We start from the raw sequence: 23,752 nt of genomic DNA, 5'->3' as shown, positions 1-23,752 counted from the left end.
CCATCTCCCCAATTAAAGTTGTTAGCATTTTGAGAGTAAAGCTTATTTCCTTATTATTTTTTTCTATTGTAATTATTTAGTATAATGCTTAACACATAAGTATTTAATAAATATTTCCATTAATTTATTCATCCCCTACTCCAAAAGATTCACCACCTGCTTCCACTTTTTACTATGTATATACCTTCCCTCTGGCTCCCAATGCATTTTCCATTTCTAGAGCTATGATCAAAGCAGTATTGTCATTGTACCTGGAAGGACTGTTCCAATTTACCACCCTGTATGGTCAGTTACTGTCTTTGTAACTGGGAGGACCAAAGAGCTTCTCCCTGGCCACCATTCTACGTATGTTATTTCTTTCCTCCTTTTTGGATTGTAAGCTCCTAGAAAGCAGGGATTATGTTTGCTTTTATATTTATGTGCTCAGGGCTCAGCACAGTTCTTGGCACATATAGTAAGCATTGAACATGTTTATTTCCCTTATTTATTAAGCATTTTTTTCTCTTATCCATTTTTTCATTTTAGTAAACTAGACCCTGAAAGAAAATCATCCCTAAGTATTCACACTTTTCTCTCAGAACTCCCTCCACCAATGCAAATCACAATTTATCTATAATGTATAGATTTAGGGAGTTTAGGAGATGAATTGCACCCCTCCCCCCATGGCTACAGAGCTAGTCAAAGGCAGGATATGAACTCAGGTCTCTCAGTCTTTCCCTCCAACATTCTAGTTATTACATCTGTTTCTTGGCTATAACAGGTGCATAATTTAAAATTGTAGAGTTGCTTTGAAATCTTCCTCCCTAAACAAAAGGGTGACCCCCAAGAACCTCCAAGCTGGGTGCTGCATCCTACCAGGCAGTAGCACCCAGTCAAGGCAGCTGGTAGCGCCTTTTTCTTTCTGTCTCCTAGAATTCCAGACTGCTCAGTATGAATGTCATTAATGCTTCCATTGATGGAGTCCCTGAGGAACAGTTTCTTAAAGGGATACAGAAAATCCATCTGGCAGTCAATAAAGTCAAGTCTGACAAAAGATTATTTACTCTGCCACAAATAAATGCACCTGAGCCTGGAGTCTCTCAGGCTGCTAAAAGGCTGAATTGTAAATGAGCTAATTAGCTCATTATCAGAGACCCCTGGTTCCCACATGGTCCCTGCTTTTGGTTTAGCTGAATTCTGGGAATGCCTGGAAGCCTCAGAAACTTGGCCACATGTTTATGAGCACATAAGAACTCTGGTTTGGGAGCTTAGATTTTATTTTAAAATAGTTTTTGCCTTATGATGATGTTTGGACATTTATAAAAGTATTGTGACTCCAGCTGTCTTATCAGGAGGGGCGCCGTGCTGGAGCAGCTGCTGGATTATGGATCCAATAATCCTTGGAAATAGCTGTTGAATCCAGGGTCTTTTGGACAAAGACTAGGAGGTTGTTGGAGGTTCTGCTTTTAGGCAGGGGTTAACAGAGGCACACAGATTTTCCTAGAGCATTTTGTCTGGATCTTATATTGGTTTTCAACCCACTCCCCTGGTATTACATTTGGGCTTAGAGCATCTGAGAGACTATCAGAGAAGTCATTTAATTCTGCCTGCTCATTTCCAAGACAAGTCAGCTAAGGTCTAGACAAGTGAATTAACTTGTTCAGCGTCACAGAAAGAAGATTCAAACCCAAGCACTCCAGTGCTAAGTCCAGTACTTTCCCCCCACTGTATGACACTGCCTTCCACTACTGTACCCTTCAATAGAATGTGATCCCCTCAAGGGCAGTGCCAGAACATTTATATCCAGAGTGTCTTGTAAATTTAAAGTAGGAGGCAGGGTTTCCTGAATTTGGGGACTTCTAGTGAGAAAACTCCATCCACCAATGCACACCAGCATCCATCCTGCAATTTATGATTTTTGAGCACTTCCTGGGGCAGTTATAAGCAGAAGGCTTGGCCCAAGGTCACACAGTCACTAGGGATCAGAGGTGAGACTCCCATCTTTATGAAATGCTACTTTTCTGTCTTCTGCATGTGGTTGTTCAGTCATATCTGACTCTTTATGACCCCAGATTACACTGTCCAATGGGGTTTTCTTGAAGATACTGGAATGGTGTGCCATTTCCTTTTCTAGTAGATTTAGGCAAACAGAAGGTGACTTGGTCCAAGATCATTCAGCTAATAAGTGTCTGGAGCCACATTTGAACTCTGGTCTTTCTGATGCTGAGTCACTGGGTCACCTTCTGCATGGTATAAATTTATTAAATGAATTAGAGGTAAAGGAAGGAACTTTGGCCCATCCATGCTTTCTGTCCCTCTCTCCTCGTCCTCTCAAAATGATGGAGAAGGACCCCTTATTCTTGAAGTATTCCAATCTTTTCTTAGAAATCACCCCTTTCTGGAGAGAACAGGGTGAGACAAAGCCCTTTTTGGCAACCTTCTGGTTTCCCTCTAGAATGAATAACTAACAGACTTGGTTAGCAAGATCTGTGGGGGGAATCAAGCTGTCTAGACCTCCCAGCTGTTTCTCATTAGGGGATACAGACCTCATTGAGCTCTGCATTTTGTTTCCAGCCTGAATGAATATAGGGTGACCTCATTCTTCCTGTGACCCATAGTTCACATGGCAATGGAAGGGGCAAAACATGTGCATGTAGCTTACTGAGATGGTGATGGGCTATTGGTCACGAGTCATTTTATGTCTCTTCCTTAAATCCAAGAAAAAAAATGCTTTTACTTTCCAACTATAAGTGACAATCTGTGGCCAAGAGACTTCAATATCTAACCAAGGAAAAGATTGTTTAGAGAAAAATGGGCCAAGATACTGAATGGTCCTTTCACCTTCAATCAATTAATTAGCATTTTAAAAGCCTTTGCTTCTTGCCAGGTACCTTACCAAATACTAGAAGGGAAAGACAAAAACAAAAACAGTCTCTGATTTCAAGGCACATATGATGGGGGTGGAGAAAACAAAATATGAGTAACTGTGATGGAGATGGCATTAATCCATTGGGTCTCCTTAATGGATCTGATAAAAATCATAGGATATAAAAGATAGTTAAGAGAGATCATGAGATGTAAGAGTATATCCTCTTTGGACTATGAATGATCCAGTTGCTTATGAAAGGGCCAGAAAACTGGGTCAAAGAATGGCCAATTTGCTCTCTTCTCTATCTACTCTCTGATGTGGTAGAATGAGGATAAAAAGAGATTAAAACTGGCCCTATGCGCTGCAAAAATAGTTGAAAAAAAAAGCAGGAGGTGGAAGAAGACTTTGACTTTTCACCTTAACTTTGGAGAGCTCAGCAAAAGGGAGATGGGGAGATTTCTCTCTCCTCCCCATCCTCATGGCAATAGTCTCTTAGCAGAGGAATATGGTGGTGGGTCCAATTGTGGAAACAAGCCAGCTAGAAGAGCTGAGAATCCCCGTAGGTTGTGGATGCCTCAAAAATGGGGACTTTGTATCCCCAATGCTTAGCACAAAGTGGGTGCTTAATAAATGCTACATGACTGATTACTTAGAGTTGGAATCCTATTAGGGAGATAGAAAGTCTTTCTTGTCTTCAGGGTCTGGATTTTGATCCTTGAAGTGGGATGACAACTCATTTTGAGGTTGGAGCAGGTAAATCCTGTAGATATTATAAGACCAAGAACAGTGGGATTAGAAGCCATCAGGAGAATTGACAAACGTGAGTTAAGACCTCCTCTGATATGTTTTGGCTATTTATGCTACTGATAGAGTGCAACTTCTAAGAGAAATATAGCAGTAATCCTGAGGTCCCTAAACCTTAGAGTGCTATTGAAATACAAAATATACAGAATTAAATACAAAGTAATTGAAGAGAGGCTAATAGTTAGGGGAATCAGAAAAGTTTCTCATCTGAGGAGGTATGGAATACAAAATATACAGAATTAAATACGAAGTAATTGAAGAGAGGCTAATAGGGGAATCAGAAAAGTTTCTCATCTGAGGAGGTATGGAATACAAAATATACAGAATTAAATACAAAGTAATTGGAGAGAGGCTAATGACTAGGGGAATCAGGAAAAGTCTCTCATGTGAGGATGTATTTGTAGTATGAAGAGAGCTCAAGGATTCTGAACACATCTTCTGTAGTAAGTGGAAATTAGTCCTTCAAGGGAAGCTAGGGATTCCAAGAGGCAGGATTGAAAAGGGAGAACATTCCAGGCATGGAGGCAATAGCTCCTGAAAGTGCCACAGATAAAAGATGAAATGTCACATATAGAGAGAAGCAAACAGATCATGGTTGGATTGTGGAGTACAAATCAGTCTGGAAAGATGGACTAGAGACACTCCATATTAGAAGTGGAATTTTAAGCTAGCTCCCTGTCTCCTACTCCATATTGCCTCTTGGGGAAATGTCAAACAGAAGGGGTTGTATTTTATTTAGAGACAACGGGATTTGACAAAAGCTTCTTGAGCAGGGATGAAGATCCGGAGGAGGATATAGTAGCACTCAAAGATGGCACCATCTTGTTTTAATTCTCTAAACTGATCGTACATGAGAGAGGGAAGAGATGATGAAATATGGAGAAACATGGGCCCTGAGCAGAAAGTGTTATTGCAATGAAGGCTGTATTTCCTTCTTCCCAAAGGCTGTGGCCACTGACAAGAGACATTTCTGTGGTGTTTGGGGATTTTTTTTCTTTCTCCTCCATGTGGTTCACCCAACACAAATTATGCTAGATTCTAGGCATATTTCCTTTTTTTTTCCTATCATCCCCCACCGTAAGTAATCATGAGAATTATAAATTTCATAAAGCTGGAAGGAGCCTGGAAAGTGATCTAGTCTAACACCTTTAATTTACAGATGAGGAAATTGAGAACCACATGAGTGAAGTCAGAGATGTTGCTAGGCAAAGACTTTTGCAGTGTAAATGGAAAGAATGACAATGATTTAAAAAAAATTCTGCCTCAAATTAAATGTGTAATTATAATGACCAAATTTGGCGCAGAAGAGACTTGAGAATGGTCTTCTTTTTCTTCTCTGCAGAAGTGAGGGAGATGAAAATGGAACATTACATTAAGTCACACTTGGATGATGTATTGGTTAGTTTTGTCAAGCTTTTTTCCTTTTAATTGATGTTGTAAGTGATGCTTTAAGGGATAGCTCTCTCAGGAGAAGAACAGTATATTGGGAAATTAAAGTGACAAATGCAAAAAATGTCAATAAAAAGTTTAATTTTTAAAAGAATTGTAATCCAAATCTAGTCTCAAAAACTTTATGAGCCAAAGTCATTTAACCTGTATTGACTAAAAAAATGTATTTAGGAATTTCTTTGCCTAAGACAAACACCATCAGTGTTACCTGGGGCATCAGCACAAAACATGCCCTCTATTGAGAGAGATGGGAAATGACCAGCCTGGAGAGAGGGCATCATAAATTAGACACAAATTAAGATGCAGTCAAGATGGGCACTACTTAAACATTGTTTGAAATAATTATTTTTGCTAATGAGTTGCTAAAGGACTGCTATAAGTGCTGGCAATACGTTTCCACACCCTGAGGTCAAGTCTTGATCACCTTGGTTTGGGTGAAGTAGTTTGTCCAAAGTCACACAGATAAAAAATAATGGCAGACCAGAACGGACCCCAGTCATCTCAGGCTAAATCTGGGGTTCTTTCCATTGCTACTTCTGCCCAAAGATTATTACAGACCCCAGGCTTTTTGGTAATGGTTCTTAAAGTTCAGTTAGCCAAGGCCCCCACAGTTTAAAACATCCCCCTCTTTGTAGACAACTGGAGTGGTGACAAAAGTGCTGGCATTGCATCTTGCTACTGGGCTCTTTGACTGCCTGGTCTTTCCTTTGTAGTCCCAGACCCCAGAGCAGTGTCCAAGGGGCAGAATTACCTGCTTTTAAATACTCTTGAATATTTGAATTTAAAATAAAATACCCATCCCCTTCTGAAGTACAGAATCCTGCTGCTCTAGCAAAGGTCAATAAGTTCTCTTGCTTGCAAATATCCAACATTCATCTTTAGGAAGACCCAGAGGAAGGCAATAAGGATAGTAGGACGAGCTCTACATTTATTTTTTATTTATTTATTTTTTTTTTGTGATGCAAGTAAGGTTGACTGACTTACCTAGGGTCACACAGCTAAGAAGTGATAAGTGTTTGAGGTACCATTTGAACTCAGATCCTCCTGACTCTGGCATCCATGCTATCCACTGCACCTTCTAACTGTCCCAAGAGTTCTGCGTTTGTATTCAGACAAAATAGGTTCAGATTCTGATTCTTCTGCTCTTTACCTGTGTGATTTTAATTCCTTTCATTGAACGTAGAAGGAAATCCTATAGGAGCATTTTCCATGGAGTTAGGTGTTCCTGGTTTGGCTCTATTGGAGAAGGACATATCCTCTGGTCCTTGGAAAAGGGCATGTGTGACTGTAGTCTTGTTAGATTGTAAGCTCCTTGAGGGCAGGGACTGCTTTTGTACTCAGCACATAGTAGGTACTTAACAAATGTTTGGTTACTTGATTTGAGGGAGTCTGCCAGAGAGGGTTGGTGAATGAGCCAGTAAGATAGTCAACATTTATTAATCACCTATTATGTGAAACATCTCATAAGGAACAAAGAGAGACTCATTGATCTCTAAGGCCCCTTCCTGTTCTACCTTTGTTACACTATACCCCCTTATAATAATAACAGCTAGTACTTTGATAGTTCTTTATGGTTTCCAAGGTGCTTTTAATGAATTTCCTGTGTTGTTTCACAGCCCTGTAAGGTAGCATCCTTCCATTTTACAGACAAGGAAACTGAGGCTCTAAGCATTGAAATGATTTTACTCCTGGTTCTCCAGCCAGTCAGCATCAGAACTGGGAAGTGAACTAGGGTTTCTCCAAGCCCAGAACTCTTTCTACTCCATTTCCTGCATCCCCTCTCTCCTCCCTTGTTCCCTCATAATGAAGATGATCAAACCATTTTCTTTAGGAGGAAGCTATAGAGTTCTTGACTTTTTTTCCAGCACAGAAAGAAGATAACTGAAAAAAATTTTGAATTTGACTGAGGGGGAAGCAAAGCCTTAGAACCTCTGCCAAAAGATCTGGTTTTTCTGAAGAACTGAAAATAGACTTCCCCCTCGCCCCTCCAATCCCTTGATCTTAGAGATATAGTCACAGAGTAAGAAGAAGATGAGAAAAATGAGGGAGGTCAGATTGTTTTTTTGGGTGGGGGTGAGATGAGATAGGATTTAAGAAGATGATTTTGTTTGGGTTTGAAATGTTCTTTTGAAAATATTCGGCAGTAGATATTTGCCAAAAAAAAAAAAATTTCAAACTCAACCAAAATCCTTTTCCCAGATCCTGTCCCAAGTCAGTCTCCTAAAACAGTCTGTATTCCCTTCTAGCAATAGATAAAGGCAGTTAGGTGCCCGGTGGATAGATTGGTCCTGGAGTCAGGAAGACTTGAATTCAAATGTAACCTCAGACATTTATTAGTTGTATGATCCTGGGCAGATCACCCTGTTTGCCTCAGTTTCCTCATCTGTAAAATGAGCTGGAGAAGGAAATGGCAAATCCCTCTAATATCTCTGCCAAGGAAACCCCAAATAGGATCTCAAAGACTCGTGACTCAACCAAAGCAACAAAGTAGTAGATAGGAAACTAAAGGCTGGACTTGCTTCCAGCCTCTTTGAACCTCTGAATTATCAGAAGAATCATCTTATAACAGCAGAATCTCTGACAAATGCTGAATAGCTTTCCAAGTATAATTTTCATTTTTTATTTCTCTCCATTTCTGGATAACTGTGGGAGTTTTCACTCACTCAGGGGTTTCTTTTTCTTCTTCACTTGTGCAGATGAAATCATGCAGCAGGAAATCCGGCCCCTTGCGGCAGTGGACATCATAGAACAGCTTCACAGACAATTTGCCATCCTGTCAGGTAAGATTGGGACTCGATCACTATGGAAACAGGCCAGGAAATCCCAGACTAGGGAACACATTGATGAGTCTCTTCCCCACTGTTCCCATCACCCTCAAGCCAAGCACAGGATTGATATGTGTCATTGTCCACCCAAGTTGGGGAGTGGAGGATAGGATCAAATGAATGAGTCCAGTGGTTTGCCAGGAAATGGTTTTTGTTAGTATTTTATTTTTCCAAATGCATGTAAGGATAGTTTTTTAACATTCATTTTTATAAAACTTTGTGTTCCAAATTTTTCTCCCTCCCCAAAGCAGCAAGCAATCTGATATAGATTAAATAAGTGTGATTCTTTTAAGCATATTTCCCTATTTGACATGTTGTGCAAGAAAACACAAATGAAAAGGGAAAAAAAGCCACAAGAGAGAAAAAAAAAATCTAACAATAAAAAAGGTGAAAATCCTATGCTTTGATCCACATTCATCTCCATAGTTCTCTTTCTGAATGCAGATGGCACTTTCCGTCCCAAGTCTATTGGAAGTGCCTTGAATTGCCTCATTGTTGAAAAGATCCACATCCATCAGAACTGATCATCACATAATCTTGCTTTGTTGTGTACAATGTTCTCTTGGCTCTGCTCACTTCACTCGGTATCAGTTCATGGAAGTCCAGGCTTTCATAAAATCAGCCTGCTCATCATTTCCTATAGAACAACAATCTTCCATAACATTCATATAAGTAACTTATTCAGCCATTCCCCAACTGATGGCCATCCACTCACTTTCCAGTTCTTTTCCATCACAAAAATGGCTGCTATAAATATTTGTATGCATGTGGGTTCTTTTCTCTCTTTTCTGATCTCTTTGGAATACAGGCTGGTTAAATGTTTAACTACTATCTTTCCCAGAAAAAAAAAGTTGTGCATCAGGATATATTTTTAATTTAATTTCTTAGATCTAGCCAAGCAACAGCATGATAAATTAAGTCCTGATTTATCGGGTTTACCAATTTCCCAGGTAAAGATGCTCATGCTAGAAATTTAATAATCAGACTCTAGAGAAAGCTAGCTTCAGCTCACCCCTGGATTTAACTTTTTAGTATTAGAAATGATTTGGTTTTATCTAAGCACTTCTGTTCTTGACCACCTAGAAAGGAATGCAGAAAAGGTGCAAAAGGAGGAGGAGAAAATAACAACCACTGAATCAACAAGCATTTATTAAGCACTTATCATGTACCAGGGATGCAGAAAAATGTGCAAAAGGAAAAAGAGAAAATGAACAACCACTCAATTAACAAGCATTTATTAAGCACTTATCATGTACCAGGGATGCAGAAAAGGTGCAAAAAAGAAGAGAAAATGAACAACTACTCAATCAACAAGCATTTATTAAGCACTTGTTATATAGCAGCCACTACAGTAAGCCTTGGTGATACTAAGACAAAAATCACAATTCCTGCTCTCACAAAACTCACATTTTATTGGGGGAGACAGCATACAAGCAATAATGTCAGATAGTTCTATATAAATGAACAATTATCATCCTAATCTGTCATTAGTTTTCTGTCTTGACTTTGTATTCTTAATGCCCATCATGATGTCTTATACAGAATCAAGTTGGTACAGTGGAAAGAACCCTGGGATGGAATCAAAAGTCCTGTGTTCAAATTCTACCTCAGACAACTACTACATTCATGATCTTGGACAAGTCTCTTAAATGAGCATCTGTTTATTTATCAGTAAAATGAAGGGACCTGAGATCCCTGCTGTAGACTTATGATCCTAAGTTACTTCTCCAGGCCTGTTTCTATTCTGAAAAGTGAAGAAGTTATACCAGGTGATGAAGGATTCTCCCAGTTCAGACGCCATGTTCTTATGTTCCCAATAAATTCTTCAAGAGTCCAGTTTTGGTAATAAAAATTTATTACCAAATATTAAAACAGGGAAGTTATCATCTAATCTACCCCCTTTCATTTCTCAGATCCAAGGAAACAAGAAGCTCTGAGGGAATAGAGGGGGTATGAGCCAGAAGTGACTTCTTTATCTCAAAACCATCTCTACCTCATGGTTGGGTTTTGTGTTTTTTCCTAAGTTATTTATTTATTCTGAACTTAAGAAATAAAACAAGTATTTTCCTAACAAAGTGAGATAGAAAAACTGAGTATTGCACCTGAAATTGCAGATCCATTATGTATAACTTGCTATTCTTTTCAAATATATCACAAAGTTATCATGTAGTTTTCTTTGCGCTCTTCTACCCCCAAGTTCAAAATAGCTACCATTAGACACAAATCTGTTTGTGTGTGTATCTACATAGATAGAGATAAAGATAGAGATAGAGATAGAGATATATGGTTCAAACAGCATCTTCCAACAGAGGATCTTTGTGGTTAATTTAGGTATTCTGGTAATTTTTGTAACTTACACTTAAATACAAAATGAGAAAAGAAAAAAATTGCCATATTTATAGCAAAACATAAGAGAGAATTCAATATAAAATGATAAATTTCCATTTCAAGAAAACTTATAAATATTTCACATTGTTTTCAAATCTTCTCTGCTTCCTTGTTGGTTTTCCTTTGTGCATTTTTTCACTTTATTTTTCCCTTCTTTCTTCTCACTTTTAACAAGGTTCAATTAAGCCCGAATATATATGCCTATATTATACATATATATCTACATGTTACATATATTTATAAATATAGACATATGCACATATATAATCAAACATATACATGTTGATTGTCTATGCTTATTTTTTCCTATCATCTGTTTCTCTGAAGGTGGGAAGCTTCTTCTTTCATAAGTTTAAGCCTTTCCATGATTTTCTGCATCAATCAATTCATCATTTCAAAATGCTATAATTAAGTGTGGATACACACACATTAATATGTGTATATATACATACACATAAATATCAACAAATATATGCATATTTACATTTATACACTCATATGCATGTATGTAAGACTATTATATATTTTCTCCTATCATCTGTTTCTCTGAAGGTGAATAGTATTTTTCTTCATAAGTCCAAGTCTTTCAATGTAGTTTTTTTCCCCTAAATTAACTAGCTCACTATTTCTTACATTACTTACATTATTCTCTGGATTCAAACAGCATTTTTAAAATAGGATCTTTGAGGTTAATTTGGGTATTTATAATAGTCAGAATGACTTAGTTGCTCAAAGTTGTTCTTAAAATAATACTGCCCTTACTGTATACAATGTTCTCTTGATTCTGCTCATTTTGTTCTTCATTCACTCATGGAAGTTTTTCTATGCTTTTCTAAAATCATTAAGCTCATCATTTCTTATAGCAGAGTAATATTTCATCATGAATATGTATCACAATCTGTTTATCCATTCCCCAATTAATGGGCATCCCTACAATTTCCAGTTCTTTGCCAACTCAAAGAGAATTGCTATAAATATTTTAGAACATGTAGGTTCTTTTTCATTTTTCATCTTGAGAAACAGATCTATATTGGTATTGTTGGGTTAAAGGGTATAGGCAGTTTAATAACTCTTTAGGCATAATTCCAAATCTCTTTCTAAAACAGTAAATTAATGTCCCAATTTTTCCCCATCCCCTCCAACATTTATCACTTTCTCCTTCAATAGTTTTAGCCAGTCTGATAAACATAAATCTCAATATCTCAAAGTTTTTTTTAATCTGCACTTCTTTAATCAATAATGATTTAGAACATTTTTCATATGACTATAAATTTTTTTGATTTCTTCATTGGAAAGCTGCCTGTTCATATCCTTTGACCATTCATCAGTTGGGAAACAAATTACATTCTTATAGATTTGACAGAATTCTTTACATATTTGGGACATGAGACCTTTATTTGAGGAACCATTTATACATTTCCCCTGAACTTTTCTGCTTTCCTTCTGATTATATTTATTTGTACAAAACTTTTTAAATTTAATGTAATCAAAATTATGGATCTTATACCTCACAACACTCTCTATATCTTGTTTATTAATAAAGTAAATAATATAATAAATATAAGTCTGATAGGTAGATTTTGTTGTAATATCTCCCTTTATATTTTGACCTTATCATGGTAAATGGTATAAGATAGTAGTCTATGCCTAATTTCTGACAAACAGCTTTCCAACTTTCTCAACATTTTTTTAAACCAAATAATGAATTTTTATTCCAAGGACTTGGTCTTACACTTGTCAAAGTCTAGGTTACTATATTTTTTTGCTTCCGTAGATTGTATGTCTACTCTGTTCCACTGATTTACCTTTCTGTTTCTTAATCAGTATCAGATAATTTTGATAATTATTGCCTTATAATATAGTTTGAGATCTGGTACTGCTGAACTTCTTCCCTTACAGGTTTTTTTTCCATTAGCTCCTATGATATTCATGACATTTTACTTTCACATGAATTTTGTTATTATTTTTTCTAGTTTAGTAAAATAATTTTTAGTAATTTAATTGGGATGGCTTTTAATATTAGATTAATTTAGGTAAAATTATAATTTTTATTAAATTGATCCTACCTACCCATAAACAATGAGTACTTCTCCACTTATTTAAATCTGATTTTATTTCATAAGAGTTGTTTTTGAGAATTATTTTAAAACTACTTTGTGAGGTAGGTGATACAGATATTTTGTAATTGAAGAAACTAAGATCCAAACTGACTAGCCAAGAATTAAATAAGCTAGTAAGTATTAGAGGCAGGATCTGAAGTGGGAGGGCTTCTGTCTCTGAGTCCCATATGTTTTCCACTTTAGTACACTGCCTCACAGAGACATCAAAGTATGTCATTTAAGTGTTAGCATCATGTTTCACACACATACATCATAGTAGAGAATGGAGGAAGCAAGAAGAGGATGGGGCTGTCAGCCAATAACTAGAGAATACCATGTGCTTAATTAACTGCTGGCACTACAATTCAGTCAGAAGCACAGGTCTTGTTTTATCAGAGAAAATAGAATTATCTAAACTTTCTCCTGATAAAATAAAATAAAAAAAACCAACAATAAATCAAAGAGGTTTGGTTAATGGGTCAAAGATAATCTTTTCATTTTCTTTCTTTGTTTCTTTTTAAAGTTTTTAGGCAATGAATCAGACAGATTTTAACTCTTTCAGTGAACTTTTAATTCACACAATTGTGATTATTAATTATAGTATTTTCTTGGTTCTGCTTTTCATTCTGCATCAGTTCGTACAATCTTCCCAGGTTTCCCTGAATTCCTTATATTTGTCTTACCAATATTCCATTTCCTTCATAAGCTACAGGTTATTTAGCCATTTCCCAATCCATGTGCATATAGTTTAAGTATTTTGAACCTGATCATAGGAATGTAGATCATAGGCTGAGAGCCCATTAAGTCCAATACACTTTTTTACAGAAGAAAAAATTAATAGCCCTTTCCTATTTTCTCTGCAGGGTTTGCAGGGCTTAAGGGTGGTCTTATTTTATAATCAGGGGAATAATGATGGGGGCGTTTGACCTATGGCGGGAACTTGATTCAGAAGTTAATGATCCCTTAGCAGAAGATAGCCCCGAAGCCCCCCAGAAAGACCTCTGGGGGCCTGGGAAGAGTTTGAAGGCACAGGAATTAGCAAACTGTGCAGCAGAAGGTGGAGGAATTTTTTTAAACCAGGCAAAGCTAGACAATGAGGTCATGGCTCCTTTCTTTGCCATGTGTGGCTTTGGAGTCTGCCAAGCAGAGAACAAGAAAGCTGGATGAAGCTCAGGGTACTCACTGGTGGTGAGAGAACATTGGATTTGAAGCCAGAGATGTGGATTTAAATTTTACTTCTGATGCTTATTATTATGGTTTAGATGGCCTCTGGGGCCCATTCTGGCGCTGTATCAAGGTTTGTAGGATTTCTAAGTCAGACAAAGCCACCTGGCTGGGAATGGCAGGAGGCAGTGGTTGTTGGTGGGAACCCAAGCTGCTAGGGAGGCAAGGGGGATTCTCATGGGATTGGTGCATGCATGGATTGCCCTTGACTTTCACCTTCATGACCAGACAGCCCTGATTATGTCTGTGTTCACTGCCTATCTCCCTTTGGAGGTGATCTATGGTCCTATGGCATATGGAAAATGAGGTGAACAGTTAGGAATCAGTCATGAGTTGATTGCAGGATCATAGATTTGGAGCTAGAAATGATATTGGAGGTTTTCTGGTCCAGTCCCCTCCTTTTATAGATGAAGATACTGAGGTCCAATCAGATTAAATAATTTACCTGTGGTCACACAGTTAGGAAGGTTGATTTAAAGTCTTCCTGACTCCCAGCCCATCACTGGACCTTCTACAAGCTGCATTGGTATCAGAAATGTAAAGACCCATCTCTGGTCTGTTGGGGAGATGCTCTATGGAGGAATGTGGGTAAAAATCATACAAGGCAGAAAAACAGTCATGGGATTCAATCTGGACCAGAAGGGCAATACTTGAAGAGCTTATACTCAAGTACTTGGCTTAAATCATAGGAACTTTTTAAATCATAGAATTGGATGGTAATTACCAAGTAACTGGATTCAAATGATGTTAGCTCTTTATTAAACTTTCCCCTAGAATCTCAAGTTTGGAAAGATACTAGTCTAACCTGTATCTGAATAAGAGCCTTACCTGTATCCTCAGCTAGTGGTCATTCAGCCTCTGCTTGCAGTCATTCAGGGAGGAGGATTTCATCTCCTAAGGAAGCCCAGTTTATTTCAGGGACAGCTCTAACTGTTAGGAAGTTTCCCCCAACATCAAACCTTAATGTGTCTCTGTGGAACTTTCCTCATATTCCCACCCTCATCCCTATCACTCTTAGTTCTGTTTTCTGGCATCACACAGAACAACTCTATTCCATCTTCCCCATGCCATCCAAATAGACAGCTATTGAGATCTCCCCAAGGCTTTCTCTTCTCTAGCTTAAATATTTCCACTTTCATCACTCAGTCCTCATATGCTATAATCTTAAAGTCCTCTATCATAATAGTTGCCTGGAGATTAGTTAGTTTTTCACCATCCTTCTTAAAATATGGCACCCAGGACTGAACTCAATACTCTAGATGTGTTTTGACCAGGACAGGTACTCTCTAAACACAGCCTGAGAACCTCCATTCTTTTGGCCAACTTGTCAATGATAACAAAGGTTTAGATAACTGTCTTATTTCTGTATTTATATCTCCATGTGTTTGACCTAACACCAGGTAGATACTAGTCACTTAAATGTTTGTGTTAATTGATACCTTGAAGTCAGTAAAACATTCCCCCCACAAAGGAATTATTTTCTATCCATGCTTCCTCCATCTTTTACTTGTGAAGATGACTTTGTTTTGAATCCAAGTGTAAGACTTTAAATTTATCCCTATTGAATTCATTCATTAATTTGATAAATATTTGTTACTTTTCATGAGTTTATTCAATATTTCTGAGTTAAAATTCATTCATAGTCATCCTACTACCTTGCCATATCTATTTCTCAAAAGGAATTCAGAATATCTTGAGGGTATTAATTCCAACATTCCAATAGCTTGATGAACAATAGTTCATTATTTTCCTGAAGAGAAATTGAAACATGATAACTTGACTCGCAGTTCCTGATAAGGAGGTGGAAAGATTGATATTATATTAGCCAAGATACTCACCTCATTTGTTAAGGTTCTCTTGGTTCAATGTATGTGTTCACAGTTGAAAGAATTGTGAGATTTACAGTCATTTTTCTAAGATCATGGCAAGAATTTGATCTGAATAGTCAAATTGGTGGGACATTGGGTCATTTGGGAACCTGGGAAATGGGATAAGCTCAGAGTTTTATAAGAAGGCCCAGAGAAATAAAATAAAGCATAGGATTGATTAGATAAAGTGGACAAAGTTTCCTACTTGGAATCAAGAAGGGCTGGTTTCAAATCACTTCTGCTACTACTTCTGTGACCATGGACAAGCTTTGGCTAATGGAGAGGGAGACTTTTAGTCAGGAAGAACTGGGTTTAAGACTTACCTCTGACACAGACCTACTGTGTGGTTTGGGGCAAGACATTTAATTTCTCAGTCCCCACAGGCTTTCTAAGGCTGAAAATTGTAGAACAAACTAAATCAGCCATGATGGAAGAAATTTCCTTACTGGGAATTCTCTGTAACAATAAATTCAGCTGCTTGGACTCCTAATAAAATGAATATAAGTATTGATACTTTAAAATCAGACTATAATTTCATTATTAGATTTTGGAATTGTAAAAAATTATAGAATTATAAAAGTCATAGAAATAATAAGATTATACAAAATATAGAATTATATAAAATTAGAAATCATAGTTTCATGTATTAGAATGAGTATTGAACTTGGAATTAGAGGAGATGTGTTTGAATCCTGGCATAGAATTATATAAAATTATAGAAATTATAGGATTATACAAAATATAGAATTATATAAAATTAGAAATCATAATTTCATGTATTAGAATGAGTATTGACCTTGGAATTAGGAAGAGCTGGGTTTGAATCCCTACTCCAGCCATTAAGACCCCAAATTTCTTTCAACTTCATTTTTCTTATCTGTAGTATAAGCATAATACTACTCCATTTATACTCAGTTTACTCTCTCAATACTCAAATTACCTCTCCATATGTTTGTTGTGTAGATCAAATGATTTCATTTATGGAAATACTTTGCAAGCCTTAAGCACTATAAATAGGTCAATTGTCGTGATCATTGTGAATTAAATCTTTTTGAGAGACCTGCTGGAGCCAGGATGGGACTTACTCAGTCTTAGCCCTAGAGATAATTATTCCTGTGTACCTTGTGATTTTCAGAGAATTTTTATGTTTTTAAATTATTGCTCAACTACTCACAGGAATGAGAGCATTGGCAGGAAAAAATCACTGCCATTTTGTAGTTATTCACAGAACCCTCAATTTAGAATTAGATGTCATCTAGTCCAATGCTGCCTGACATCCAGAGAGGTGTCCAAGACCATGCAGGGAATAAGTCTCAAAGGCAGATTTGTGCCCAGGTTCTCTGGCTCCACAGACAGTGAATTTTCCCCCATAGAATTTGCCAAGTGTTTTACAACCATTTGTTCTTCAAAACAACCCCATTTTATAGATGAGGAAACTGAGGCTGGGAGAGTTAAGTGACTCTCTTAGATGATGGAGCCCTTGGCATTCTGCCCAGTGCATCGTGCTTATGCCAGTGAACAGGACTATCTGGGTGGCTGACTCAGAGAGAAGAGTGCCACCTGCTGTTGATCTGAGACTCTGTAGTGTTAGGGAAGCTGATTCTATCCAATGCAACAAGTTTCCTAAGAATTTACTTTATATAAGACAGAAGAGCTGATATAGGTTCTAAGGGACACAGTGAGAAGTAAGATACATAAATCAGAGGCGTGGTCCCCACCTTTCCAAAGCTTACTCTCTAGTAGGGCTCAAGTGACATCCTGAATAAGGGTATTTCTTGGCTTAACTGGTCAATCTGGCCAACCAGCACCTAGTAAGCTCCCCAGCCTGGCAAAAGTCACTTAACAATCCATTGCCTCAGTTTCTTCATCTGAAAAAATGAGGGAATTTGTCTAGACGGCTCCTGAGATTCCTGGAACTTCAGGGAATTGCAGAATCTCAAAACTGGAAGGGAACTCCTAAATGACCTCATCCATTTTTTTCCTAGCTAGTAATCCTCTATAACATCCCCAATAAGTAATCATCCAAGTGATCTTCTGCTTGAAGATTTGTATTGAGGGAAAACATGTTACCTTTCCCCTCCTAGGCAGCTCCCTCCACCATGACATAATCCTAATTGTTGAGAAGTTTCTCCCAGAATTTAATCCAGCTCTGCCTTTTGTGATCTCCACCCAGCTGGAGCATGCAAATAACGTGCATTTACCAAGTTTCTGGCCAAAGCAGCTTCTCACTTCATCAGGTCACGAATTTGCTCCTTTAGTTTTTTGTTATCAAATGTTAACTCACCAGCTTGACTCTAGTCTGGTAGACCTGGGTAGAAATCCTATCTCAGATCTGGCTATGGGACTCTGGGCACTCAGTGTCTCAGTATCCCTTCTTCTTGACTTCCACACCTCCTTAACTTCTGAAGACTCTAAGCAGCAGAACAGGTGCCAATCTACACTGATAGAGGGAATTTCCTTCCTGGGGGTTCCTAGCATTAACGAAATATCAGGTTGTTCCTTTCCTTCCCCCAAAATAGAACCTTTTAAGTGGTTGGAATGGCTTATGTTAGAAAAGGGAGTAGACAGGGAAGTAACAGAGATGTTCAGGGAAGAGCAAACAGACTACTTTGGCTGGAGTGAAAAGTTAGGAAAAATGATCAGTGTAAGATAAAACCAGAATGGCCAACAGGCCCAGATTGTAAAAGACTTGAATGCTGATACAAGGCAGAGTGAGAAAGAAACTAGAAACAGAAAGACCAGATAGGAAGTAATTAAAGTAATCCAGGTATGAAGTCACGGGGTCAAGATCTGGAAAGGGCCATTCAGGCCATCAAGCCACAGAGTTAGATCCAGAAGGGATCTTGGGAAGGGCCATCTAGATCAACTCCTGATTTACAGATGAGAAACCGAGGCCCAGAAAAGTTAAAAGTGACCTGCCAGTGAGCATTGCTGTGCTTAAACATAATTTTGAACATTCTTAATAATAATAATAACTGGAATTTAAGCAGCCAATTAATCTGAACTCCACAAAAAAAAACCCCCAAAACTCCACAATCCTATGAGGGAGAAATTATGGCTATTACTACCTCTGAGGAAACTGAAGTTCAGAAAAATCACTTGATTTATCTATGGTCAGGAAGACCCAGGTCTTCCTGATTCCAAATCTAGTGCCCGATCCATTATATCATGCTGCTTTATAAGTGATAAAGTTCATTAAAACACTTTTTATTTCTGCCAGCTTCAAAAAACATTTGTGATCTGGGTTGGAATGCCTCCTGTGGTTGGGGGACCACCTAGCTGTTCAGGCACATGGTACAACTTCATCCTACCCTGGAAACAAAGCACGGGCTATGTCTGATTATAGATCTGTTTGATGTGGAAGGGGAAACACCAGAATCCCAAGGGGACAGTGTCGATTCTGAAGGAAAAGTTCTGAACTCTGTAAGCTGATCCCCGTTCTAGCTGCAGGGTTTTATATTTCCAATGATGTTAGCTGGGTCTCATTACTCTCCATGGTGAGGTGAGGCTGGAACATGATATCTGAACATGGTGCCAGTCTCCTCAGATCTGTAAACAGGGAAGATTCATTAGCACATGCATCAATTGAGATTTTTATCACTTTTACTGACAGCTTGAATCATGTGTTTGCTAGAATGAAGCTTTGCTGCCTTTGGAATCATTTGGTGCCAGTCAGGCTATCGTCACATGTTTGAATGTCCCCATAGCTGTGTGGAGACCTAGACTCGAGTAGCATTTTTAAATGCTGATATTAAGGCTAAGAAAGACACTGGATCTCACTTAAAGAGGTCATTCTTCCTCAAAGAACCATAAATGGAACTTTATATATATATATGTATATATGCACATATATACATATATATATATATTTACTTTTTTATTTTTTATTATTTCTTTTAATTATAGTTTTTATTTACAAGATATATGCATGGGTAATTTTACAACATTGACAATTGCCAAACCTTTTGTTCCAATTTTTCCCCTCCTTCCTCCCACCCCTTCCCCCAGATGGCAGGCTGACCAATACATGTTAAATATATTAAAGTATAAGTTAAATATAACATATGTATACATGTCCAAACAGTTGTTTTGCTGTACAAGAAGAATCGGACTTTGAAATGGTGTACCATTAATCTGTGAAGGAAATAAAAAATGCAGGCCGACAAAAATAGAGGGATTGGGGATTCTATGTAGTGGTTCATAGTCATCTCCCAGAGTTCTTTCGCTGGGTGTAGCTGGTTCAGTTCATTAAAATGGAATTTATATTAATGAATTTGCTAATTGTTCTTCCTTTCAGTACACATCAATCCCCAGTCTTTGGTGTCGAGTCATGATTATAGAACGTCTGATCATCCAAGCAACCTTTTAACTCTTTTACCTCTTGCTCCTGATTTTTGATAGGTTGCTATTTTTTGGAGTTCACCAAAGAACAAACACAGGAACAAGAGAAATTAAAATTATAACAGCTCATTTTTGCCCATTATTAGGAGTTTGGGGTGGGGGAATGATTTTATTAGAAGAAGAAATTGGAGACTCTTAACTTAAATGATTATTAGATGAATTTGTAGAATTCATCATTCCTTGATTTGCATTATTAAAGGAAGTGAAAGCAGGCAGCATCGCCTTTACTGAAAATTCTATTTATTATACTAGAATCAGATGCAGATGCTTTAATTTCTGGTATTGCTGTCATGCTTAGGAGATTCATGGCAGTTCTTATAGATTCTCCACTTCTTGCCAAATAGACCCCAAATAGTAGCATTTTTGTAAACTCTTGCTTCATTTGTCTATGGTTTCTTTCCTACATAATGATTCTTTAGTAATAATCATAATCAGAATAGCTAGTATTTATATAGTGCTGTAAGATTTGTGAAGCATCTCAGGTTCTTTATAAAATCAGGGGAATGAACTTCTTGGTTTCTGAGAGGTAGGTCTAAAACAAGTTCCTCAACCTTCAGGACCCTCAGTTTCTTCCTCTGTAAGATGAGAACACTGGAACATATGATTTTTGAAGTACCTTTTAGCTCTATATCTGTGATCTGAGATTCTGTGTTCCAGATTTAACCATATTTTAACCAAAGAAGTTTGGTTGAGAATCCTTTTCAATTTCTCATGTATTACTATTTTTTTCTCACAAGATGGCAGTAAATACTTTATTGTCTTCCATGGCAGTTCATGATCTTGGTGGTAGTTCCACCTTTGGAATAAATGTTCAATCTGAGACTATTATCCACTTTTAACCAGAAGAACAACCAAGAAAATATTCAGTATTCTGTGTAAATCCAAATATCCAAACATCTCAACCTTTTACTCATTAGATATGAAGTTAAATTTGCACAATCACTTGTAAAACCATAAGTCTAATTATATCCCAACTTTCTGGGATTTTAGTTAAATAAACATTAACCAGTTTGGTAAGTTAATGATAAAAGTGGAGAATCACATGAGCTTTCCCTTACTGAAGGCCTTTAGAGTCTGGATGATCATTTGTTGGAGGTATGGTTGAGGTCAGTATTAGTCATGGAAAGAGTTATTCTAATTGACCTCTGAGAGAGTTTCCAACTCTGACATTTCATGGTAATTTCCAATATATGATTAAATTCTAACATTAAAAAAACAAATTCTATTCCACACTGGGACAACTCTCATTGTCAAGAAGTTTTTACTAACTGAATCTAGCACAGGGTATAATATACAGATTTGTTGACTGATTTATTAACATCCAACCTAAATTGGCTTTTCAACTTCTAGTTTTGCCTTCTGAGGCTAAGAGGAACAGATGAAATCTTTCTTTCCAAAAATGGCCCTTCAAATACTGAAATGCAGCTAACATGTCTGCCTCCCTTTCCAATCCCAGTCTTTTCTTCTCCTTCCACTCAAACTCATGTTGGTAACTCAAAGCCCTTTATCATCCTGGTTGCCCTCTCCAGCTTATCAATGTGCTTTCTAAATTGTGGCAACATGTAATTGGCAATCAGAACCTAGAATTTGGTAACTCCAGACGAAGACTAAGTAGGGCAGAGAATATCATCTCCTTCCTTCTGGAAGCTGTGTTTCTCTTGTGGAAACCTAAAATTGAATGAGCTCTCTTAGGTGCCATATAGCATTTTGTCCCATCCCATCATTTGACAGAGGAGAAGTCAGATCCAGAGAATCAAAATGACTTCTGCCCAATGTCCAATAAATCAATGGCAGGAGCTGGAAGTTAAAATTTCACTTCAGCTTTTTATACTGTGGTGTCTCCCATGAACACAAACCGGTTAGAATCCTGTTCTAACATGTCTAAATTCACCTTTCTTAGGGGAGACTGTAGGCCTCATTCCAGCTGTGAAGAATCAGAGATAGAAACTAATAAATATCCTCATCTAGTCTACTTTGAAGACACAAGAGAAATGGTTATGCAAGCCTGGACAAGAAGATAATTTCCTTTTGTATGACTAATGATCTTAAAGGCAACTCTAATTATTTTGCTAGTGTTCAAAAATAGCTTCTAAATTGCTTTACATAAATTAAACTCATTTGAATCTCCCAACAACCCTGGGAAATGGGTACTATTAATGTTGTGAATCCCCAAATAGTAGAATGGATTGTAGTGAAGAAGGGTGAAGAGAAAGGATAGAATTGTAATCATCTAGCTTGCATGAAGATGAATAACTCTTCTGTAATAATAGTAATAACAAATAATATTTACCCTTTTATCATTAGATTGTAAATTCCTTGAGGGCAGGGACCATCTTTTGCCTTTCTTAATATTCCCAGGTATGTATGCCTGGTACATAGCAGAAGCCTAATCAATACTGATTGATTAATTGATTGACTTATTATTTCTTTGATGTAGGAGACTTCTGATGATAAAACTCTAGTTTCTATGACTGCATATTGACACTAGGTCTGAAATTTATAGTAGACTTGTTTGGGACATTGAAAAAGTTAAGTAAAGTCTCAGAAGTCTCAGAATCATCAGGGACCTGAGGATTCAGGGTCCAATAAACTTGTGATGGAGAGGGCCATCTGCATCCAGAGAAAGAACTATGGAGACCAAATGTGGATTACAACATAGTATTTTCACCATTTTTGTTATTTTTTTTTCTCTCTCTCATTTCCCCCCTTTTTTGATCTGATTTTTCTTGTGCAGTATGATAAATGTGGAAGTATGGATAGAAGAATTGCACATGTTTAACCTATATTGGATTATTTGGTGTTTAGGGAAGGGGTAGGGGGAAGGGAGAAAGAAAAAATTTGGAACATAAGGTTTTACAAGGGTGAATGTTGAAAACTATCTTTACGTGTATTTTAAAAATAAAGCTATTACTAAGAAAAAAGGAAGTGGAACTAAACTCAAGTATTCCTTACCCTATGGGAGACTCTCTTTCTATTTCTTACTATTTCTCAACCAATATAACTTACTACTACACGAATGATAATAGTAATAGCAATAATAATAATAATAATAGAAATGATAATATTAATAAGTAATGCTTATATAGAGCTTCTTTCCAGACTTAAATTCTGCCTTCCACCTTTTCCAGTTCCCCTCACTGCTAGTGCTTTTCCCTGAGGTTATCTCTAATTTATCCTGAGATGTCTTAATTGTACATAGGTATTTGCATGTGATCTCTTCCATGGGAATGTGAGGTTCTTGAGGGCAAGGAGAGTGTTTTTGTCTTTTTTGTATCCTCAGTGACCAGCACAGCCCTTAACACATGGTAAATGCTTAGTAAATACTTGTTGCCTGCCTTAACTGCTTCTTATTTCTATGGAAAACATGAAAATCCCTATAAAATTATGAATATGCTTCTTTTGTTACAGGAGGTCGAGGAAAAGATGGCGCTCCAATCATAACCTTCCCTGAGTTTGCAGGCTTCAGCGAGATCCCTGATGAAGATTTCCTGAATGTTGTGACCTACTTGACCAGCATCCCCAGGTAAGCAGGATGCTCTGGTCTGATCTTTTCCTAGACTCTTCCCTCCTGTCTCTCTCTCTCTATGTCTCTGTCTCTGTCTCTCTCACTTTTCTCCAGCTGTCTATAAAAGTAAAGAGGGAAATTTTCTTCCTCATCAGTACATTTCTCATGAATGGACTGATTATTTCAGTGAAGGAGATAAAATCAGACTTTGGGACTCAAGAGAAAATAGAATCTAAAAGCAATAATTTTGACAAGTGTTTATGCCTAAAATGACATATTTAGAACTAGATTAGAACTAATTAGGATCACACAGCTATTACACCTCTGAGATGAAATTTTAC

At 37.4% G+C, this 23,752-nt stretch overlaps 1 protein-coding gene across 1 annotated transcript in view; it reads left to right on the top strand.

Annotated features, from left to right (window-relative positions):
- The window catches only part of MCF2L2 (MCF.2 cell line derived transforming sequence-like 2), a 277,293-nt gene that overhangs the window by 11,941 nt on the left and 241,600 nt on the right, over positions 1-23,752 (top strand). Inside the window, 2 exon segments of the mRNA XM_074301954.1 lie at positions 7,798-7,881; positions 23,315-23,429. Of these exon segments, the coding sequence (XP_074158055.1) occupies positions 7,798-7,881; positions 23,315-23,429 (199 nt within the window).

This window comes from Sminthopsis crassicaudata, chromosome 3 (assembly GCF_048593235.1).
Source record: "Sminthopsis crassicaudata isolate SCR6 chromosome 3, ASM4859323v1, whole genome shotgun sequence".
NCBI lineage: Eukaryota > Metazoa > Chordata > Mammalia > Dasyuromorphia > Dasyuridae > Sminthopsis > Sminthopsis crassicaudata.
Note: the sequence above shows the minus strand (reverse complement) of the source record. Positions and strands in the feature narration are given on the sequence as shown.